This window comes from Xiphophorus couchianus, chromosome 13 (assembly GCF_001444195.1).
Source record: "Xiphophorus couchianus chromosome 13, X_couchianus-1.0, whole genome shotgun sequence".
Taxonomy (NCBI): Eukaryota; Metazoa; Chordata; class Actinopteri; order Cyprinodontiformes; family Poeciliidae; genus Xiphophorus; species Xiphophorus couchianus.
This window is the reverse complement of record NC_040240.1, coordinates 24,749,167-24,773,865: the sequence shown is the minus strand read 5'-3', so window position 1 is coordinate 24,773,865 and position 24,699 is coordinate 24,749,167. Positions and strand designations below refer to the sequence as shown.

Sequence of the window (24,699 nt, the reverse complement as noted above, 5' to 3'; positions counted from 1 at the left end):
ATTACCCCGAATAATAATAATGACTAATAACTATAACAGTATCTGCAACGCAGCAACTGAAGGCTGGTATTTGACACTTTATTTTTAGATAAAATAATTTATATTCAACCGGAACAAATGTGAAGAAAGTAGACTCTTGAAAATCTGGGGATTCATTTCTGTGCTGCTCGAGCTACATCAACAACGTAGCGACGGACCAATCAGAGGCCCTGGGTGAAGATGGGCGGAGTCATCATTTTCTTCTGAGAAAGAAAGACTCATTTCTGCTCGACCGTTGGTCGCCATTTTGAGGACCTTTAAGGAGCTGTTACAGTTGTAACTACGCAGTTAATTTTTGAGTTTTTTTTAAATAGTACTTTCGCTCACTTAAGGATAAATGTCTCGATTCAACAATAACCGTGGTGGGTACGGGATGAATCAATTTCAGCCACGCCGAGGCGGTGGTCCCGGTGGCCCTATGCGTGGCGGCCTAATGGGAAACCCGCATTACCGAAACCACCCTTTCCAAAACTCCAACCAGAACCGTAGGGGAGGCAACAACAACTTCAGCGGATCGAATAGCCAGAATTCCCAACAGAAGTCAGCGCAAAACCAGTCGAAGCCAATTATTCCTCCACCGAGTCCCGGACCGGCCCTCACCATGAAAGGCCCGATGGACCAACAGAAACCACCGGCCCAGCAGGAGCAGCAGAAACAGAACCCTCCTGCGGACCAGTCGAAGACCCAGACTTCAACTCCAAAACCGGACACGACCCCCGCTCAGGCCAACCAGAACCAGCAGATCAAGACTCCGGCTGGGAATGCCAACGCACAGCCACAGCAGACTCCACAGCAAAACCCGAAACCGAGTCCACAACAAGGCCCGAAACCCGCACCGCAACAGAGCCCGAAACCCGGTCCACAGCAGAGCCCGAAACCCGGTCCGCAGCAGAACCAGAGACCCGGTCCGCAGCAGAACCAGAGACCCGGTCCACAGCAGAACCAGCGGCCTGGACCCCAACAGAACCAGCGACCTGGTCCCCAACAGAACCAACGTCCCGGTCCGCAACAGGCCTCTAGACCAGGCCAACAACAGGGCCAAAGGACTGGTCCCCAACAAGGCAACAAGACCGGCCCAGTCCAGGGTTCGGGCCCTAAGCCGCCCCAGAGGGCGGAACCAACGGCCGAACAGAAGTCGAAAGAGGAGCCCACCAAGAGCGAACCAGATGAAGCAGGGGTGAGTCTAAAGCCGGTCAGATTAACAAGACTTAGCAGCAGCTAATGGCGTCAGACACGGTGAAGAAAAGCTAGCTGACGTTAGCCCGCAGCCATCTTGTCTAACAGTGATTCACTTTATTGAGAGAGGTTATTTTTATTTCATAAAACAGAAATCAAGGCGCTGAAAATTAGTATTCGTATTTTTTCGTTGCAAATGGGTTTCTCGAGAAGTACTAACTTGTTTCAATTTAGAGTAATTACTTGACTTAAACCAATATTAGAACTAAAAGAATTTAAAGCAACGATGAAATGCTCCTTCATCTGGGCTAGATGGGCTCAATGTTAGAGAATAAATAACCTTCCTCGGTTGAGAAATTCAGGTTATCAGCAGCAATGTGTCAGAAAAGAAAGCCAAATCATGTCAATTAATACAAAAATGTAAATATAAAATTAAAATACAAACACTGTACAGTAAGGCAGAATTTAGAATATAATAAAATACTGTTATTAAAAAACTACATAGCCCAATTCAATGAAACATGCAAAAATAAATAAATGACAAAAGTCTGATGCTTTGTCTCAACTAGCTTTTTTTTAAGGATATTTTTGTTTACAGAGACTTCATAATTCATTTTATTTGTTGTTGGTTTTATTTATTTTGGGTATTTAAAATGTCTTCCAGTTCCAGTGTTAAATGTTAACTAGAATTTAAAGTTTATTGATCTTTGAGAATGTGTTTTTGCTTTATTATGCCATTACCATCATATTACTTTTAAATGGTTTCAAAACAACAATATTATTGTTTATTGCAATAACGTCTGGGACAATTTATTGTCCAGAAAAATGTATTGTGTCAAGCCTGGGCATGAAAAGCTGAATATAAGTTGAATGGTAGTCCCGTTGAGTTTGCCCCTGAATTAATTGACTTGATTTACTGTGAAGTGTTTTATTGTTGACAGATGTTCAAGGCAGCCTTGTCCATGTTGCTGAAGCCTGGAGAGAAATCCTACACACAGAGATGCCGTCTGTTTGTTGGTAACCTGCCAAATGACATCACAGAAGATGATTTCAGAAAACTTTTTGCAAAGTATGGAGAACCTTCGGAAGTCTTTGTCAACAAAGGAAAAGGCTTTGGCTTCATCAGACTGGTAAGAGGCGATGCTCTGAACTGTGACACCAGCTGAGCATGAGAAACTTCTCCAACTGAATCCGTTTCCTGTTTGTGTTGTAGGAGTCGCGGGCGCTGGCAGAAATCGCTAAAGCTGAGATGGATGACTATCCGATGAAGGGCAGACCGCTTCGCGTTCGTTTTGCTACACACTCTGCTGCGCTGTCTGTGAAGAATCTGTCTCCGTTTGTTTCCAACGAGCTCCTGGACGAAGCCTTCTCGCAGTTCGGCCTGGTTGAGAGGGCTGTCGTTGTCGTTGATGATCGCGGACGCTCTGCAGGGCGCGGCATTGTGGAGTTTGCTTCCAGAACTGCTGCTAAAAAGGCTCTGGACCGATGCAACGAAGGTGTTTTCCTTCTCACCGCGTAAGCTTGTTTTTTAGTTATGCACACAAAACTGAGACCTGACAGTAAAAGTTCCTGAATGATTTCACTGATTTATTCATCTCTCTCCAGGTCGCCCCGTCCTGTAGTTGTTGAGCCTCTGGAGCAGTTTGATTGTGATGATGGGCTTCCTGAGAAATTTGTCCAGAAAAACCCAAAATTTCAAGTGTAAGTTTGCTAATTCAGTTGCTGGTGTTATGCTAACCTGCCTCCATAATCAGTCTGGTCTAACATGCTGGATGTTTGTGTTTCAGAGCGCGTGAGCAGCCTCCTCGCTTTCCCCGCCCCGGCTCCTTTGAATTTGAATATTCAAAACGTTGGAAGTCTCTGGATGAGATGGAGAAGCAGCAAAGGGAGCAGGTGGAGAAGAACATGCGTGAAGCTCGTGAGAAACTGGAGAGCGAGATGGAAGATGCTTACCATGAGCATCAGGCCAACATGCTGCGGCAGGGTGAGTCCCAAAGCTGCTAAAGCAAAAACAAAAGGCTGCAGCTTTGTTGTGTATAGAAAATGAAACAATATCTGCCAGTATACTGTTCTCTGCTTATGTGATCATCAGAATAATCATTGTTTTTGTTTTTCTGCAGAACTGCTGAGGCGGCAGGAAGAACTGCGGCGCATGGAGGAACTGCACAACCAAGAAATGCAAAAGAGAAAGGAAATGCAGCTCAGGTATGAGAATGATCAGGTTTTTTTTTTTAGAATGATTTTGTAACCATATGGAAATATAGTGTCCCTTTAGGGTAATGCTGAATTAAAACAAGCACATCACTCTGAGGAACTTCTGAGTTTTATTTATGTTTTATTAAATAAACAGACAGGAAGAAGAGCGGCGCCGACGGGAAGAAGAGCTTCTCAGAAAGAGGGAAATGGAGGAACAGATACGGCGTCAGCGTGAAGAAAACTACCGAATGGGAAACTTCATGGATGTAAAAGCAATTTTATGTTCAACTGAACAACATATGATTTAGCTGGGTTTTTAAAAAAAACCTGTTTGATAACTATTTCTGTTTCACAGAGAGACGTTGACATACGGATGCACAACAGTGGCTCCTTAGGCATGGGAGGTAAGTTCCACTGCATTGATAGATGGAGTTTAGCCACAGATAAACATCTCAGTTTGATGTGTAATTCAGTTTTTAAGTCACAGTTTTGAGAGATTTTCAGTTTGTTTCAATCAAGAGAAACACAAAGACTATGAGTTGTTTTTAACTCTGAGGTGTTTAACGTGTTGTTTTCTCATCAGATATGGCCTTCAGCGGATCCAACCAGAACTTTGCGATGAGTGGCCTCGGCTTTGAGGGTCAGTCTGGACTGGGATCATCTCCAGGAGGCATGATGACCAGTGAAATGGTAATGTATCCCACTTTGGGAATATAGTTCACATGTGGCTGTTTATCTTTTCTTTTTCTTTTTGTGTTAAATATCTGATGATGATTGTAGACATGGAGGCCAGCTGGGCCAGCAGCAGCGTAGAACACAAGTAGCTTCCGCTCTTTTTAAGACTTTGTGGTTGGTGAATAGTTGGAATATGAAAATTTATAAACATTGTTCTCCATGGCAGCTTTGTCCCCTGATTAATCCTGGATTAATCACATTTAGCTACAAAACCTTCATCCTGCACTAAATCACCAGATAAATCTGTCCAATGTTCCTTCTGCTCACTCCTAGTGTATCATCTGTGTTCATAGAGGATCTTTGCAAGTCCTGTCTCTTGTGAGCGTGACGGGCACTTTGTTTTGTGGACACCAGAAAAAAATTTTTTCTGTAACTATCAGTAGCGCTCCAGTTGAAACTTTTGCTCCATTTTTACTTTAAGGCATAACTTTGATGAACCACAGAAATGGGAACTTGTGTTTTTGGGTGGATGTGTGGGATCTATATACCTCATCTATACCTCTGTTGTTTGAGCAACTTTGAGACCTTTAGTATTGCTGTACTCGGTCTGCTCCGCTGCCTTCACTTTCTAGTTATTTTTTTTTTGTAACTGCAAATTTAGAATGCTTTTAGTGCAGGATGATGGTATAAAACATAAAGGACTTCATCAGAGGGGTCAGGCCAAAATGGAGACCATTTGTGCTGTAAACATGTTGGAGGTGTGTGCTGGAGCGAAATATATTTTTAATATCTTTTCTCTGGATTGAAGAGTTTTTCGGCTGACAGCTGTTTATATGCTGCAGAACTGACCATATTCATAGTTTGTCTGATTTCAGTGGAGATGTCCCAGTCAAAACCTAATCTGATTCTGACTCTCCATCAGCGTCTCATAGATCTGGGGCTTGAAGTGACTTTTATCGGTTTATTTTGGCAGCAACAATCTTGCAAAGCTTTCTTGACCAGGTCAAGGAAGCTTTTATAATGCTCTGTGTAGGGCTGGGAATTTGTCATTATTTATTACCATAAAAAATATTTCTGATCAGAATAATGCAGATTTATCGTGATGATTTATTGATGTTTTAATACCCCCTCCATTTGCTTCACATGAGCAAAAATAAAGGTCAAACTGTGATGAAATGTAGTTGCTTTGGGCAGATTGGTGACAGTAATTCCACTTCATGTAAGTGGTGTCCTTCAGAAGCCTGATTAAAAATGGCTCTGTCTTTGACAGCTGTGTTTGTAGCGCCGTCTGCCAAAAACTTTATTTAAAAAATCCTCCAAGCCGCCCTGACTGAGCGTCTGGACTGTTTATAGAGAGTCTCTGACTGGACATGTCCAGCTACAGGCTTTGTTACACTGGTGTCTTTATCCTGGTAATGGTGTTTGAAATGCTGGTTATATAGCATGTGTGGTTATATCTGATAACTCTACAATTAGCTGAAGCAGCAAATATTCTCCTTTTTTCTGTGATCTTCAGGTTAATGAGTTAAAAACTGTGATTGTTGGGTTAAACCCAGACTCATAAGCTCATAAAGCACAGAATCTCAGATGATCATAAACTCTGATCATTTCCCGATCCGATGCTCTGGATCAAATCGAGACATTCTGTGACTATCATCCATCTACAGAACTGTTTCTCTGAACTTTGAACTGCCGTTAGGTTCTGTTATTCTTGTGACTAATGAAAAACTGTTTCTTCTTTGTGTTAACTTTTGAGTTAATGTTTTGTTTTTGGCTTTTTTTTTATTAATGTACATTAAGGCAAGTTAGGGATGCACTGCTGCAGTGCCTGTTAAATTTTTAGCTCCTTTAGAGACGATCAGAGGCTAAATGATCAACGCCGAACTATGTTACAGTAGCAAAGGCTCTTCTTTAAAATACAAGGGATGATCCATCAAAGTTCTCATGCTGTTTATGAGAGAGCAACAGTTTAAAGACTTCAGATCTTTTAAGATTTAATGCTCTCATAATCCTGATTAGAAATGTGGCATTTATTTAATTTCACTGTTGTTGCTTTAAGTAAATGTTCAATGATTAGAATAGATTAGTTATTTAACATGAATTCACTATGAAAATCAGCTGGTTACTCTCTATAGTTGAGTTATCCTTAGTTTAGATCTTTTGAGATCAGACTGTCACTCATGAAATGGTGCAGTATTTATTTATAACTTTAGGTGTTATTTTAGCATCATTGCAACTCACACCAGTTCATTCCTCGTTTTCTAGTTCTGACACTTTTTCTGTCTGGTTCTGAGAACCTCAGGCTACGTTCACACAGCAGGTCTTGATGCTCAATTACAATTAGCAATCATAGAAACTATGCAATTAGTTTATATGACTCAACATTATTTTTTTGCATGGTCGTTTCAACTACTACTTAAATGCGACCGCAATGAGACTTCTGTGTGAATGGTTTACGATCCCAAATCGACCCGCATGTACAGGAAAACGTAGACGTCACACAACAGCACTCTGCTTACAGTAGTAATAATGGATGCTGCTGTGTATGGATCAGCTTTTTGAGTTGTTGAGCAGTGAGAGCCAACAGTGTCCTCATAAACTCATAGCAAGACCAAGGAAGCTAAAGGTTAGGCAGTAAAAATTAGAATATGTCCCATTTGCCGGCTGTGTGAACGTAGCCCAAGTTGACCTTTAAATAATTTAGTATAGGAAAGTTTTTACTCTTTATTTTTGCAAGAACTAATTAATATTCTTACCTAATATGTATGCAACAATTCATCAGAGTTTCCAGGTCTATTGCTGTCATCCCTTGTGAAGCTCTTGATTTATGGTTTTAAACTGAGGGACGATAATTTCATACTGATTGAAACGATGGTTGAAACATATCAGTTATCTTTCATTTTATATATTCATTCATATAATATTTCTGTGGAATCCATGAAGGTTTGATCATTTGTCTACAATATTTTAGTTGGACGTCAACAAACTTCCTGTCGGCCATGTTGGAGGACACCCAATAGCTTAAAGGGGCAGTACTGTGTAAAATTGACTTTTACATTTTTGTCATGATATAATGATATTCCCTCATTAAGACATACCTGGAGTGTTCCCTCGATTTGTTCATGCATGTTTAATCTCCATGGCAACCATTCAGCTGTGTAAAACTCCTGGGTGGATCTAGCTCCACCTTCAAGGCACAGCTCCTCCCACTACTCAACTCCTTTAGACTAGCCAGTAGCAATTAGCAACACCTGGTGGAACTGCTGAGATCATAACAGGAGCTACTTATCAGAGCAACGCTGGTAAAAATGTTACGTCATATTTAATATATAGAGCATTAAGGTTCAAGGAAAGCACATTATTTAGACTGGCTGTTCACAGACGGATGTGTTTAGGTCTTTATTTTTATTTATTTGATTTCTGGATTTACTTCTAAAAGACTATTTTAAATAGTCAGCAACACACTTTCTCAAGCTCAGAAATTATAAAAATTTTATTTACAGCTGACTAAATTTTAAAAAAATATAAATTTTTATTCTATTGTACCCAACACATTGAACTTTAAAACCGAGGTTGATACTTTCATGAGAGACGGATCTTATCTGTCACCACAAAGGTCTGAAAATCAGCTGCTGTTTCCGTTTGTTCTGTTAGAGGTTTGTCTGACAGGCGTGCCCACCAGCTCACGTCTGCACGGTGATTAGCAAACGTCACGCCACTGTTTCCAACTGTTCCCTTTTTTTCCCACCACAAACATTTGCGGCATTGAAGCCCAAACTGGAAATGTTTGGTAAACTTAGATGTCCTTTTTGCTCCTAGTCCTATGATTGAGATTCTTTTTTTTCTGTTAAAGAAAAAAACTCTCTTTGTCCCGAATTTTATTTTGATGATCGCTTTCTTCAGTTTTTAAGCTAATTGTTTGTCCTCCAACATGGTGCTGGGTATTTCTCAGTGGCGTCTATAGAAACTGTTGCGATAAGACTGATTAGCAGCTGGTGAATATGGTCTGTATTGGACCTTAAGAGCATTATGTGCTGTAGGCTAGCATGCACTGGAGAGCAGAAGACAACAGGAAGGCCCAGACTAATGAAAACGTTACCCTCTCTTCCTTCTCTGTATGTAACCTGTGGCACCTGTGGACCTTCTATTGGAACGAACGTTTCTCCGGATGCGTCTCCTGCTGATTGTTTGATAAATCTTCACACAATACACACAACCCGCCTGTTTTCCACACATTCTTTCACGTCTCCACATGGACATGAACTGTGTGCCGCTTTCGCACCGACTCCTTCCCCTTACATTAATCCTCATCTCCCTGCAAATTCCCACAAAAGCAGCGCAGCGAGCGCTACGTGCAGGGCGGCCCTAGAGGAATGGGCGCCGGTGCCGCAGCGTACGGCCGCGTCCGCGAGGAGTTTGATGGCCCCATTAAGAAACCCCGTTTTTAAACTGCGTTTTGTTCCAGCAGCAGCATTTGCAAAGCTACTCCAAGACGAACATGTTGAGTCACAATTATTGTATTTAAGTTGAATCTGTTGCATCATTTTATCCATTTAATTGATTAGTTTTATAATTAAGTCGATACTTTTTTCTTTTTTTACTTTGTATTGCCATTAGTGTAGAAAGGTCACCCCGGTGTGATCCAGTTGTTCTTTCAGACCATGTATCCTTTTCATTTCTAGATGTATTATTCTGTGAATCGTCGTGAAGTGATAACTGTAACCTTTCTGAACCTCCTATGGCTTTGTTTGTGCCATAAAATACTATTTGGAGTTGAAACGTGACTATAATAAAGACAAACTGGTTCCATCAGGACAAACCTTTAACGTTTATTCCTAAACTTTAATTCTGACTCCACCATTTTCCTACAGCAAGATGATAACAGAAGAAATACTGGCAGTAAACCAACCACGTTGGGTCTGTGAGGGTTTCATGGGTTAAAAGTTGGCCTAATGACCACATACACATGCAGTTCAGTATTCAGTGAAGTTTCTCAGTCGGTCCGGCTCACTTCTCTTTAGTTCGCTGATTGGTGTACAGCAGATCACTCCATTGAACTCTGGTATCTCCGCTTTCAGAATCGCTCATTCCCAGTAGGTCTGTGATTGATTGATGATGGATTGACTGTAACGCTTCGTTTCATTGTGTCAGTGTTTGCTGGAAGAGCTCAATGCCTCTAATGTGCTTGTGACCTTTTCCGCACATTTATGAAATGTCTCATGATCTCTGAGTCAGAGCAGTTTCAACCAGCTTACTTTTGCCTGAATGTTAAGAGTTTATTATTCTCCTCAGGAGGCTGTGGTTGCTGTCAAAATGGGATATTTTATTCCCCCAAAAACATTATTTTTGTTCTTTGAATTTAGTCACACAAATTACAGCTCAACTATGACTTTACTAAATTACTGCCATCTTCAGGGCAACAAGCCCGACCAGCTGCCTCTGGGTGGCGGCAGACGTGTCAAACTGTGGTGGCTTGTCACTAGTTTTGAATCTGTTTTATTCAGAAGCATCACAATTATTCAGAAAACTGTCCAAGTATGAACTCCAGTAACCAGTCCTGTGTTAAGACACTCCAGCACGGTCCGTGTGTTAAATCCCCCTGATGTGACCCTCTGCAGCGGGTTTTGTCTTTAGTCTACCTCTTATTTCTCTGACACTCAGTTTTAAATGCACAGGAGTGAATGGATACATTTTCTTTTTGAAAACAACTTAAGTTTGTTCTTTTAATACAAATTTTTATTGCTTAAAATAGAGTACAATTCAAAATCACTTTGTCTTTGTATGAAAACTTTAAGTTCACAAACAGATCAGAAATAAAACATTTCACATTAACTTTTAAAAATTGAATAGAGGCGTTGGTAAACCCCTTCCTTCTATGTTGCACTTCACTTTCAGTCTCAAGTTTGAAGTATAAAAGAATTTTCATAAAAAAGATATTTCTAATCTTAAATTGTGTATAATATGCCAGATTCTGTACTAAAAATCATCAAATGTTTGTCTTTTGCAAAAAGGGAAAATTTTACCCTTTAGCAGCTGAGTGAGCTCACTGCATGTAGTGGATGCATGTAGCACTTAGCATTCGTCAACAGCTCATTTATTAGCCTTAGTTTATTGATTTTTCTGGATCCCAACAACAGACTTGATGACACTTTCTGTGTCTGGACTTGCGGACTTGGACTTGCGTTCTTCGAGGATCACCTGTGTCTCACACCAGCTGGTTGCCCTTCTGTGCTGCGTCCATCTTTTCTTTCTCTTACTGTGAGAATTGCTTTAGTTCTGATGTTCTCCAGTTTACATGAACTCAGTTTGGTCTTTTTCTTTTCACCAAGTTGCCATGTTGTGACCTGTTGTACACGCATTTTTGGCACTCAACTTTTATACGGTTCTGCATGTAAATGTCGTTATTAGTAAATTTTGAGTTTGAATTGATACAATAAGAGTAATTTATCAAGAAGATTAAGTTTCTTTACTTCAGCAAATTTGCCTGAAAATGTCAAACAATTTGTTTCAAAGGCAAAACAACTTGATCACAGTCAGCGTCCTTTAATGAGCAGCGCTGAGTTCTGTCTGGATAGATGGTAGAACCCATTATATATCAAGTTTTTTTTTTTGTTGTTAAAAATTCTCTTTCATTCATTGCTTGAGTGGTCGTACCTTAAACATTCAAACAAAACCATAAACAGAAAACTCAGTATGATGTTTTTAGTTACTGAGCATCCTGGTGTCAGTATTTAATGAGGAAGTCTCTTTTTGCACCTCTAGTTTCATACTGCCAGACTTTGCCTCAATAATGTCGGATTCCTTGGTTGTTTGTGTGACACCATTTTGAATATCTGCTGGACAACACTGCTAATTTCTGGGGTGATAATGTACTTCTTGTAATGGTCTACTCCGACGAGGAGAAAAGGACGCACAAATATCAGTTTCTCAGCAAAATATTTTTCATTTATTTTAGACTTTGTTCCAGAGGGATAAATTATTCTCTCTGGTTAAAACAGCAGATGTCTTCTCATTTAAGAACAGGCATTGTTGTTCTTCTGCTCATGATCTGACACCCTATATGTGTTTAGCGCCGCCTTTTGAGTGGGAGGAGTATTGTCCTTGCTGTTTGGTACCGTTATAAAACTCTGGACTGCCGTCGGATCTTCACAGGGTCCTTACTGGCCGTCATGTCCAGAAAACAATCTTTATTTCACTCAGGTTTCAGAGTGGAGTAGACTAGAAGCTGGCGTCTCGACTGCAGTTTCCTGTTCGTAGGTTAACATCCCAAATAATTATATGGTCAGAATATAAACTGAATAAATCCAGACTGAATTTATAAATATTGAAGAGCAGGTTGGACTTCAACTTTCCACCCTATGTGATAAAATAATTTTACTGCCAGCTTTGGCTTCTAAGCCTCTAATTATGAATTAACGGTCTTCAGAAAAAGGGTTGTTAATTTTTAAAGAATCTGAATCACATCTTTTACTCAGTTTAGACAGTTGACCACTGCTGAAGAGATTTTTTATTTTAATTTTTTTGTGAAAACCCAAACTTGGTGGGTTTTTTATTTTTTGGCATGAGGATCACCTGTGATGGGATCCTTGCTTGAAAACCCAGAAGTTGGAGAGGACATGTAACCAACCTGTAAACATCCTGTTTTTTAAAAAGGTAATGTATCTTTAAGCTTTAATATCTAAGGAAATATTAAAATCCCATAATAAATGTCTGCGGCCTTTTGGTATTTATCAACAATTATTGGAGATCTAAACTTGACATTTTTTAGCCTTTTAGTAAATTGTGAATAAAAACTTAGTGTCATTTTTAAAAATTAAAATAAATGTATCACAAATCATCTTGTTCATATTTCAAAAGTGTTCTGGATAATTTTTGACACTTTCATAACTACTGACAACTTTTGTCAGAACCTGAATAACAGAAAAGTACATTTACAGCTAATCCAAAAACTATTCAAACCCCTGGCAGTTTTAATGTAGACAGAAATCTGCTTCTGTTTGTAAATCACTCAAAATCATCAGAATGCGTCACCAAAGAAAAAAAAAAGCATGTAATGGTTATTTCATGATGAACACTAATTGATAATACAGCAGTTAAATGCTTCCTATAATTGTCACGCAGTTTGCATTGTTTACTCTGAGCAAATGTTACTTCCAGTTGGTACAATTAAGATTAACCCTGAATCTTAATCTGGCTGGGGTATGAATAATTATGGACCTGCATGCGCTATGGTAAGCTTTTTTCCATATTGTACTTTCTGATTGATTCCCATTTTGTACTGAACCCCAAAGGGAACTTTTAAACAGATTCAGATGTCAGTTTTTGGACCTTTTTATTTTGTCGTTTTTATCCGTGAGACTTTTTTTCAGCTTTTTTTTATTTTATTTGATTGAAGCTAGAAGATGAGAAACACCAGTTCACAACACGTCGACTCAATGCACTTTACCAAAAAAAGTCCTTTCAATTCAATCATACACTTTCCAAGTCAATTAAATCCAATCTAGTTGATCCCAGTTATCAAACAATCCACCAAGTTTAGATTATTGGTTTTCTATCTAAGGAAATTCAACAGATTGGATCAGATTGACTTCCACCATTCACTCCTCCTGGATGAGGATGTAGCAACAGTGAAGAGGGAAAAACTCCCCAGGAACAGGAAGAAACTTCCAGCAGAACCAGATCCGGACTCACTGAACGTCCGTCTGCGACCGACCGATTGGTGGTTTGGGAAGACGGAACACACACAAAAACACATGAGCACTGATTCAGGAGAACTTTCTTCATCCATCCATTATTTTACATAATCTTCCCTATCTGGGTCGCGAGAGGTGCTGGTGTCTATCTCCAGTGGTCAATGGGCGAGAGGCGGGATACACCCTGGACACGCCGCCAGTCCATCGCAGGGCAACACACAGAGACAGACAGGACAAACTACCAGGCACACACACACAACCACACCTACAGAGAGTTTAGAGACCAATTAACCTGACAGTCATGTTTTTTGACTGTGGGAGGAAGCCGGAGAACCCGGAGAGAACTCACCATGCACAGGGAGAACATGCAGAAAGACCCCGGGCTGGGAATCGAACCCAGGACCTTCTTGCTCTAAGGCAACAGTGCTACCAACTGCACCACTGTGCAGCGGAGTGCTTTCTATGTTGGAGAAAAGTAAGACATTAAGTCAGCAGTAGCTCATTTAGAGGCTTCATCTGGGAGAGAAACAGCCAAAGAGAGTTTAGCGTTCAGAGCTAAACTGAACACAAGACCAGGTATAGCTTATTTGAATAAAAAACAAAGAATGTAAAGTTTAAAGCTGACATGACAGCAAATAATGCAAATTGGAGAGTAGTAGGAGAGTGAGGTCATTTTGACTGCCAGCAGCCTCAGTCTGCAGCAGCATAGCTACAGAGAAAGCCCAGGATAATCTGAATCAGACCTTCAGCTTTATTGAGAAGGAAAGTTTTAAGCCTCCACTTCAAAGTAGGAATTGAGATGTATAAGAATCTTTAAATTCTGCATCCCAAAGATTAAATCAACCTTGGAGTTTATAACGGGTAAGAGATTATACATTTTTTCAAACGTAATGAAGGCCTTATTTTCAACCTAAATCAAATCATAGGTGACTTTTAACATTGGATAAATGTGGCTTGTTCTGCTTGGATGTTACATGTTTTTGTTGTATGAATGTTTTCTTTAACAGGTCTGACCAGCTGTAAAGGTTTTGGACTGTAAGACATTGTAACATGGATTTAATTTGTAGATCCAAGCAGCAGACGTGTTTTATTTTATAGTATTTCTGCTTATTTCAACAAGGATGAATAGCTTTATGGTAAGATGATTTTACAAGGTCAACAGCCTTGCTGGGATTTTTCTCCTGATCTCTCCTCGGTGAAATGATTTCCTCTATTTTTGGGGATTTTTTATATATATATATATATATAGTATCACAAATATTTAGTGGCTTATAATTAAACATGTATCCAAAGTTTGAAGAATATGCTACTTGTTTTTTAATGCAATTTTGAATACAAGTCCATTTGTTTAGTCCAATGTACTTGAATCTTATTGGCTCAAAAAGCTGAAGTTTGAGTTTCTGGATGAAGTTGTGGAAAAGTTGTGGTGATAATTTTCACTTCCTTCTGTTTGAGTAGAAATCCTCATTTACCCCCACAGCGTTAATTATTGTTTGCAAAATGAGTTATGTAAATATTTATGATTTAATCTGGTAAATTATGTAAATTTGGCATCACCAGATTAATACTTAAGATGACTTGCAAAATAAAGGTTATTCCTACATTGGAAAACATTTTTAAATCCTTTCATATAATTTTCTAATTCTAGAATAGGCATTGATGCAGTAATTGATGGATGTTTGGACATCTTGGAGTGTTAATTTCTAAAAGCTGTCTTGAATCACAAACTGAAAAGCCAAATAAAACTGCATATATCAATGTTTAGCTTTTCTTTTTACAATAAAACAGAAAACTATCATGCATAGCAAGACGTCAGTCATAGTACTGATTTAGCTAAGTTGTGTATTTGTATTGCTGTGTCTCTTTGTTGGTGTTGTATACAATTTGTTCTTCTTTAACAGGTTTGATCATCTTTAAGATGTTGGACTATGGAAAGGAACCAAGAAAGTCTGTAGGTTCTGCTGGACCGTATTAGTTTAGTCTGTATAGTGAAGAAAATAGAACCAAGCACTGAACCCTGTGGTACTCCATAAGTAATCCTGATGTGTGAAGATTTTTCAACATGAACGAACCGTAATCTGTCATGTAAATACGATCCAAACCAGATTGGTGCTGTTCCCTGGATCTCTGCAGCATGTTGGAGTCACACAATGAATATCGTGATCTAAAGCAGCCCTGAGATCTAACAGAACCAGAACATGGATCCATTATCTGAGGCCATGAAAATATCTTTAATTTTAAATGGTATCTCAGAAGCTTCTGGTATGAACATCATAAATGAAAGCCAGGCACTCCAATATCTTCCTGAGGTATTACTGGTTCTTTGGTCATGTGTTTAGTTCAGCCTGTCCGGTTAACCCAGGAGGAGCAGAGTTCAGCAGGACACGTTGCTCACATGTAGCTGAGCTTTTTAACCTCAAACAACAAAAATAGACATGAAAATTGTTGTTTTTTGGCAGTAAGAGCTATGCTCCAAAAAGCCCTAGGGAAGTTTGAAAATAATCGTCAGGGACATGGACACAAACTCCCAGAATTCCCCTCTTTAATAAAAAAAAAAGTTTGAACTTTTTTGTTCTCCACAGCTTTTTATGTGGCCTTCTAGTCTCTAGATAAGTTGTTTTATCTGTAGACTGCCGAATTACACCAGTGTAAAAGCTGTGAAATATTAATTTTAAGTACCCATGTTTTGTTAAGTCTAATTCAGGGACCGCTATTAATGTTTTATCAGTTTATGTAGTTTATGTATGTTTTCATTCTGCCACAATCGGCCCTTTGAGGACATTTGTGATCTTGATGTGGCCTAAAATCAAAGACTTTGACACCACTGATCTATAGACCTCAGTGGATTTTAGTAAGTAGCCAATAATCAGGCATAAAATGACATTAATCACCTGTGTTGGAAAAATGCATTAAGTGATTTTTATCAACAGTGTAAGAAACCGGACTTATTTTACATCAGGTTTGATTTGGGTTCAAAACCCTGTAGTTGATTTTTACTAAGAAGTTTCTGCAGTTTTGCCTTTTGATTATTATGAACAAATCATTTTGCCGAAGTTTTTTTTCCACATTTCGTCTTGTAAATCTGCTTTAGTTCTGACATTCTCATAGTTTTACTGTAGCACTAACCTGGAGGTTACCTTTGATCTGAAACAATTTAATTTCTGATCTCTTAGTGGAAAATTTTGCACAATTTGTGCATTCTACTAGTTTAAGGAAAAATGTCAGCATTGTCACCCGTCAGTTTATCATTAACTCCTGTTTACCTCCTTTGCAGATGCCCTTTCGTTGCTCATGTGCTGCTCTGGTAAAAAATAAACTTGCAGAGTACGTACTTCCCTCGTTGATCATCTAACATTAAGTACTGCCATAGTTTGGATTCCTTCGAGCGTTGAAAACCAACGTTTTCTCTCAACTCTAAAGCAGATGCTTTATCAGCCATGGTTGTGTTAGAAATGAGCTTTGTTCAGGTTTCTCACCACACAGAGAAAAACAAAGCTTTGGGTTTATAGTCATTTATACTATTGACGATATCTAATGTCATGACTACGGTTCATGGCAGCTGTTGTAATTGACTGTTTTAATGCAATTTTAAGTATACATTTACATTTTAATTTCATGTCCATTAAATTCAGTTTATATCATCACCAATTCTCAACTCAAGACACTTTGCAAGACAACAGATTTAGCTCAGATTAAGAAATGCATATTCATCTCACTGTAATCAAATGGACTGATTCAAATTCATTAACAAAAACTCCCATTTGATCCTCATTTTAATGCAGTGCAATTTAGCTTATTACACCCAACAGTAAAAGGTTATTTATCCAACACACCCAGCCAGTTGGATCAAGGAGCAAACCTTCCTTCCAACTAATTGATTCGAGTCGATAACGTTTCAGCAGTTGCCTGTCATAAACAGGTATGGGATGATGGTGAAAGACGATGGTAGTTAGAAAAAGTAAGCAGTCGCTGCCTAAAGCAGCATAACTACAGAGATATTTCAAGATGGTTACAACTAGCTTCTCAAAAAGGTCAAGTTTTAAAAGTGTGTTGGGGAAAAAACCTGGGTGATAAAAGATCTGCCTCCCATTCTACTTCATTACTGCACTTTGAAGTGCTCTGTTGGGAACATATGGACCAATCAGATCTCACTTTTATGATGGGTCTTCTGGATTTTATGGATCTATCTGCTTCAGGTTTTTAACTTTGTGGTAGTAAAGAATTACAACAGTTCAGCCTTAGAGTAACAAACACATGGACTAGTTTTCCTATGTCACTGTGGTATGAGATGTTTTTCATTTTGTAAAATTGTGCAGGTGAAAGAAGGAACCTGTCCTGGTCAAAGGTGATGCGAAGTCTTTGTACGATATTACTGGAGATCCAAGTTAAGTACGGCGTTTGTTTTTCAGATGCTCTGCTCCAAAGAGCTTCCACATTGTCTGAATTTAACAGCAGAAAACTGAGTCATTCAAGTTTGTATGTCTTTAAAGAAAGTGTGTGTAGTCTGCTTAATTTATTGGATTCATCAGGCTTTGAGTATATCATCTGCATAATTGTGGAAATATACCCCATCCTGTCTGATAATGGAAGCACATATACAGCGAAGAAAAGGGATCCAAGCACACAACTCTGTGGTACTCCATAATGAACGTGAACTAATTATCTGTAAGATGAATATCTAAATCAGCCTGATGCTATTTATCGCTCTTTGTAAGAAAAAAATTGTGATCAACTGGATCAAAAGCTATCTGATCACTAGCTGCGTTTCCATTGACTATAAAATTGTGTAAATTGGAATTCCGAAAATAAATTTGCTTAGTGGAAATGCCAATTTAGAAAAAAAAAAAAACCGCAGAATTTTTGTGCTAACTTGACATGGTAGTTATTCTACTGCATCAAAATTAGTGTACTCCGCAAAACAGCAGTGGTAAGCAATTTTATTTTTCTTGCATCACTTGAATTATGTGATCAACAACAGGATGTTGCAACTGACAGAAATGACAAAGATGACAGGAAGTGATGGGAGGAAAATGGCACGACATGATTTTCAATGATTTGTTGCGTGACCAAACTTAATCACGTCTGATTTTTATTTCATTTCCTATTTAATTGAAACACTGCAGTTATAAAATTGTTTTGCTTTTTTCTCCAACATTGGCAGAATATACCAATGTTGACAAATTCTTGTGCATGTTTATAATGGAAATGCAGCTACATGCTGCATGTTTGGCCGTAATCGTCTTACTCACCTGTAGCTGAGCTTTTAAAACCGGAAACAGACATGAAACTGTTTCTTGAGATAGAAATCTTACCCAGAATTCCACTCTTCAATTGTGCTGGTAGAGAAAGTTTGAACCTTTTCTCCTCATGATTCAAGTAAATAAAAAGTTTTAGATTCAGGACAAAAGTCTTAAAAATGCAATATAATTTTTTTTATGTGAAGATTTGTGCATCACCTGGATGTGGACGTCTGATCCACTGCCTGAACGTTTTTCTAGTTGCATTGCTAATGCAGTTAAATGTAACAAAGCAATGATCCTTTAGTTATGAAATGTTGCTTTAGCACTGTGAGCTGGGAGACTTACTGATGCAAAACCTGCTTCAAGTGGAGCAGAGCTGAAAATGTTTCCCCCTGGTAATCAGGAAACCCAGACAAGTTTCCATCATAGAAGAGATATTAAACTATTACTGAATGTTTTAATGACTTGAATTATCCGGTCAGTAATAAAAATATCGGACTGATTGCATCAGAGTTTATTAAACTTTAGTAGGAAGGTTATTTACCTGGGAATCTTTTGTAGCTTACCTACCAGGAATCTGCTTTGACCAGCATGAAATATTAATGCTAACGTTTCAATTCAACTCACAGTAACAAGTCAGCCTTAAGGAATCAGACTCGTGTTCCATCGCTACTTTAGGTTGGGATTTTTATGAATATGGTTTTAGATTCAGAAAAACATTCAGTTATTTTTCAGCTGAAGCCCTTCCTGCCTGAACACCCACTGCAGGCTGGGTATAAATAGGCCTGAAACAATTAATCAGATTAATTATAATTGATTATTGACAGTCAACTAATTTAGAAATCAATTTATTGTTAATTGGCACTGAAAGAAGAACATTCAGTGCCGTATTTAAGCCAAAACTGCTGAAAATGTATATTTAGGATAAAAACACTAAACTCAAGTGGAATAGTTTTAGCTTCACCTGGTCCAGATTCACTACAGCATTGCTGTTATTGAATTTTAGGCAATATGTTTATCATCTCTTCATTTGCATATCTCTAATATTGAGTGAAAAAAGGCTTAAGTTGTTAAATGAAAATTCTGCACAATGTGCCAATTTCTTTTATCTGAGTGATTAATCATCAAAATAATAACTGAAACAATTGTTGGTTGCAGCTGTAGGCGCAGATGATTAGGGTCATGGTGCATAGTGCAGCATTCAGTGAGTTCTCAGTACAATTGGCTTTATAACTGAATATTTCAGACCAGAACTGGCAGCACGCAGCCTTACCTGCTGCTCTGCATGTGTTCAGTTAACCACTAGCATCACATTCATGTTCATTACTGGTGTTGGCCGTGTGTAGGGTTAGCATCTTAGTGCACATTTCCAGTAGAAGAACTGGACCGACCCAGAGAGGTGTAATCTGACCTCTGACCTCCGTTGCATCCCAACATGAAGTGCTTCCAGTGGCAGCTTAACGTTTGCAGGTGGACGCTGTGTGTGTGTGTGTGTGGTTGTGTGTGTGTGTGACATTGGCTACCTGAGGTGCGTTAGCTGCTGTCAGAGGCAGGCCGCCCGCCTCTCCATACACACATCTCCTCTGCAGTTGGGTTACTATGACGATGAGTAGTTCTGCAGAGGTCAGTGGACAGTAGAGCCTGGACTTGTTTACACTGCAGCCAGAGGTATGCTAACACAGATGATCTGAACAGTAAGGTAAGTGTCCCCTCCCCTCCATGTTTCTGATTGCAGCTGTGCTTCACTCAGGAGCGCTGAGGGCTTCTGGCATCACACTGACAGGCTGGCGTCACAGTGCAGAAACGGGCCTGGACCGGGGTGTGTGGGTGGGAATCCAGCACCATGTTGACCTCTGCTGTATGTGTGTGTGGCCAGTACTTTACTTTTCTCCGTATGTTTGCAACAATACACCCGTGTTTGGGTCAGAACCGGAATCAGAATGTGTGGAGTAACATGTTGAGTATCTCCAGGCAGAACCAGAAACAAGGATTTTAGCTTCAGTTGAACTTTTTTCAACAAACATTTTATCTTTTAATATAAAAGATAAAATTGGGTGGTGGGAAATAATTTTTTTCTTTTATAAATGTAAAGACATGGTGTACATGGTGCTGATCTGGGAATGTTACATTTTAAAGGGGCAGCATTATGTAAAATAGACTTTTTTAGATTCATACCTGGAGTGTTGCCTGGATTTTTTTCCATACATGTTTGAGAAATCCTTTAATCTCCATGGCAACCATTCAGTTGTGCAAAACGCCTGGATGGACTTAGCCCCGCCTTCAAGGCTCAGCTCCTTCAGACTAGCCAGCAGCAATTAGAAAGCACTGCTGAGCTCATAGGAGCTACATCTCAGAGCAACACTGGTAAAAACGTTGAAGGGTTGATGGAGGAGCCATGAAGTCCTGAAGTCGTCCCAAGTGGAGTTTCAGAAGGAGCAGGAGTTTTTAAAAAGACAGGCCCAATTTAAAGACATTAAATTAGGAAGTAAAATTTCTTTTGACATATTTGATGTATAGCAATTTTGTAATAACTGAAGGTATTATAGTTACTTCATTATATGCTTTGCTATAAAATGGCGCTATGTGCCTGAAAAATTCACAATACTGCCCTGTTAAGGTTTTTATTTACTTAAAATATAAACAATTTGAAACGGATTCAGATTTCTTTCTTATTCATGGGCTGCTGATTTTCTCTTGGCTTTGTTACTTTTTTCTGTTAGAAAAACATCAGGCAGGTTTTGTGTACAAGCTGCTGCTGGATCTGTTTCTGCTCCATACATGACAAACTGTGAGGACATGTTTTAGTAGAGCTGATCCCGGAGTATTTATGGTCCCGCATGGATGGAAAATATCCAAATCATCTTTGAAACTGTTGAAGTTTGATCTAATTAGCTCCAATAAAGGATAGAGGTCAGGAAGATCAGTTGGTTTCTGTTTATTCTCTTATGTTCATTTTAAACCATGAACTGAAGGGAAGGAAATCAGCTTAATGCTAGTTTGTCTCGCTGCTGTAGCTCCTTTATTTACATTTTTACTTCCTATTCCACATGAACATCGTTTCCTGTCTGGAACTACGGAAACCTAAACGTTGGCAAAGCAACTCGAAATAAAATTCTGACTAAAATTAAACAGAAATACAAATGTCTCAAAGATTTAAACTATATTTTACCATAAATGAAGCATACAGTTTAATTTTTAAGACAAATGTCTGAAATTTAAACCCCATTCTTGTTTTATATTTGATTCACAGCGAATCAGTGAAAAATGGAAATAATTCCAGAAACATGTTCAGTGTTCTTTAAAGGGGTCCTGCTGTGCAAAATTCACACTTTGCATGTTTTTGTACTTGCGTTTGGATCTCTGCTGTTTGTAAAACCATCCCAGGTGCTTGAATAATCCATCCTGCTGGTTTTTGGCAGCAAGATGTTTTTAGTGTCTAGAAAAGGAGCAGTTTCAAAACCTTCAGATTAAGTCACAATCCATGGCATGGCGCCGGTACCCAGCAACCCAAACTGAGCTACAACACATTTGGTTAGCTGGTTTTACTGCTGTATGCTCTGTACAATGGCTGCTGGAGAAGACATGTTTTTTTGTTGGCTTACTATGCAGAAACCACTTGCTGCATTCTTGTTGGTTGTACAGGAGGCTCTACTTCTGCTTTTCAAAGATGTATGGTTGGAAGATTGTGCATCTCTTAGAAGCCTTTCTGTGGCAATCAGAGTTTCTGTTGGGTTGTATTTAATAAGGTTTTCATTGTGGGAGTTAACCTAAGTGTAAATGTGAAACTCAGATATAATTATATTTAAATAAGATTAATGTGAAATGATCTGAAAGGTTCAGAACTCCTGTTTGAACCCAGAACCTCTGGGTGGAACAGAGATGAGATGAAGGAGGATCTGCTGTGAACTCCTTACCTCACCTTCAGCAGGTGGTCGTTTTTATTTATTACATTTTCTAAATGTAATGCACATTTTTATGATCAATAATTACATCTGAATTACAAAAGCTGGTTTTAATGAGTCAATGAGACATTTTTGTTCTTTTGGAGATTTGAGTCATAAAGTTTAAATCAGATTCTACAAAATCCAGCAATTCAAAATGTTTCTTCTGGAAAATAATTTTCTTTTTGTTTTAAAAATATCTGTACAAAGTCAAACTGGCATTTCGATGATTAAAATCTTGGTATCTGATCCATATTTTATTTTTTCATTAATGAAATAGAATTGTGAATAGAAAAATATTAAGAGCAGCTTTTTGAAGTGGACATTTTTGTCTTTCATGACAAAAACGGCCAGTTTTTAATCTGTTGGAGAAAATAATCCAGAGTCAATATTTTCTCTGTTTACACATCAGTTTTAAAGTGACCTCATGTAACCAGACCAGCTCTGAAGGTTTGTTGAATGTTTCATAGTTTTGAGCACAACTGAAGTTTCATCGATTTATGCAGGAAAATTATTTTTTTTACCTTTTTTCCATATGTGGGCAATTTTTCCTTTAGTTTTATAATGAACTTAAGATTTCCAGTTTTCTAAAGTCGAACTAAAAATTGGGCCATGTGCTCTAATTGAGGAAAATGGCGGCTTAATGAAAAGAAAAATTTTGTGAAAAATGTCAGTAAAATCAACCTTAGATTCAGAGTTATTGATATGAGCTGCTACAGAATTACATTTTGAAAAGTGTTTCATGATGAAGCCTCACTTTGCTGCAGGAAATGCATAAACTGTTCAGGTTTTAATTCTTGGCAGAACCCTGATGGGAAGGAAAACCAAATCCATGAATCTGAAAAAGTTTTTTTTTTTCTTGTGTTGTTTGGAGACTCAGTTATATTTTCTTAATGACTCACTTCCTGTTTACACTGTAAAACGTTTTTCTGCTGCAGTAAACGACCTGATTAGTCATTTGGTCTCTTATTGCAGAATAACTGATGATTATTTTGTGTTTTACTTTCTGTTGCTCCTGAACTGGAGGCGTAGCTCTTCATGTTGGTACTGGGAGCGCTGTGGTTTGGACCGGGTCGAGCTTTTTTTTTTATTTCCTCTGCAGTTTTTCTGTGTCTGAGTTTAAACTTTGGGTCAGTCGATGGCCATCTTGGTTCTGTTCACCTGATTGTAGTCGTGTTAGCAGGGAAATATTTCAGCCAACAGAACCAGAAGATTTGGATCAGAACCGGCCTGTGGTTGGTGTTCAGTGTGGAAACTTTTCTTCTCTGTAGCTCATGGAGGTTCTGGTTCTCCCAGATCCTCAGAGGAAGTTTTATCTGTCTGCACTGTGACCCATTTCTCCAAACAGAACCTTTTTATCCAATCGGCCCAAGCCGTTCTCCCTCCCGTCTCAGTGTGATGCCAGAATGTCCCTGTTGACCTTAGACGACCCTTTGTGTCTAAAAGGGCGTTGGGTCTTAAAGTTTTGGTGCCGCTGTGCCGGGTCGGTACCAGCTGCGGTACCAGGACCGCCTTCATGCCTGCTGACTCAAACAGCAGCTCATTCTAACTGATTCTAACACGACCATCCCGACACACACAGCTGCTGACCAATCACAGCCAGGCTCTTACTGTGTGTTCTTCTCACCTCAGGAGCCTCGACCAATCAGAGGAGGCTGACGGTTCCACCTGAGCAGCCACGGTAAGGTCGTCGTCTGCGTGACCTCTGGCCTCCGGATGCTTTCCCAGCTGACTTCCTGTCCTCCTCTGTTCTGGCAGGTAAAAATCCCACCTGAAGTCTGAGAACAGGAAGCCATGGAGGCTGGAGTCTGAACTCCATCAGGAAGATTTAAAATGGTTCACAACTCGGTACAGGAAGGTAAATGTGAAGGTTTCTACTTTTATTAAACATCGTCTCTCCCTTTTCTTTGAACATAGATCTTCTGCTTCATGTAGTATTAAACATGTCGTCACACCAGGCTACTAGATGGGTAAACGGGGCCTTGGCTAACTGATGTTACGTGTTTGTTTGACTTTCTTTTTGAACATTAGGTCAAAATATGAAAACTATTAGATATTTCAACAATATGAAAGTTTTCTCTCTAATGTATTTATTGGATATTCTATTGTAAAGTATTGTCTCAGTATTTGTAAGCTCCTAGCGGCTGTCACTGCACTGTTCTGCATTCTATTTCTCAAAGATGTTTAAACAATATGGAGAAGAAAAGTTAAAGGAAATCATTTTGTTTTCTTTCAGCCAGATGCACGTGAAGCTGCAGTACCCGGACGCAACCAGCAGGGGGCGGACATCCAGCGACAGATTCTGTTTTTCTGTTGGAAAATAAATGAGCAAAAAACTGTTTTGTTCATGTTTGAGTTTATTCAGCTGAGTCATTTTGTACTTTTAGGAGTATTTTCACTACATGGTGCGTTTTACTTTTACTTGAAGCGTTAAGTTAAATGTATGAATATTCTACTGCTGCGAGCAATGTTGTATAGTAACGAAGTAAAAATACTTCACTACTTTACTTAAGTATATTTTGGAGTACTTCATACTTTCCTGGAGTATGAAAATTTTTGATGACTTTCACTTTTACTTCACTATATTTCCGAACTTAATTGCGTACTTTTACTCCGATACATTTTCAATGTGTGGTTTAGTTACTCGTTACAAAAAAGCGAGAGAGAGAAACAAAGTGTTTTGATCCCATCTACTGATTAGCAAGTAGCTAGTAGGCTACCGAACAAAGTCCGTAGCCT

The 24,699-nt window shown here is 39.0% G+C and overlaps 1 protein-coding gene across 4 annotated transcripts; it reads left to right on the top strand.

Annotated features, from left to right (window-relative positions):
* Positions 1-234: 234 nt before the first annotated feature.
* Positions 235-24,299, top strand: sfpq (splicing factor proline/glutamine-rich). 4 transcript variants are annotated; one of them, XR_003597766.1, is made up of 12 exons: positions 235-1,216; positions 2,157-2,345; positions 2,429-2,730; positions 2,821-2,916; positions 3,003-3,199; positions 3,336-3,420; positions 3,566-3,677; positions 3,767-3,815; positions 3,995-4,101; positions 23,593-23,641; positions 23,719-23,818; positions 24,197-24,299. XR_003597766.1 is itself a non-coding variant. In XM_028035446.1 (10 exons), the coding sequence occupies exons 1-10, from the start codon at positions 377-379 to the stop codon at positions 23,617-23,619; spliced, it is 2,004 nt and encodes a 667-aa protein (XP_027891247.1). In that variant the 5' UTR covers positions 235-376; the 3' UTR covers positions 23,620-23,642. The 4 variants fall into 4 exon arrangements, 3 of the variants coding, with proteins under 3 accessions (XP_027891247.1, XP_027891246.1, XP_027891244.1); XM_028035446.1 differs by lacking the exons at positions 23,719-23,818; positions 24,197-24,299 and having other exon boundaries at positions 23,593-23,642; XM_028035445.1 differs by lacking the exons at positions 23,593-23,641; positions 23,719-23,818; positions 24,197-24,299 and adding an exon at positions 8,424-8,912.
* Positions 24,300-24,699: the final 400 nt, after the last annotated feature.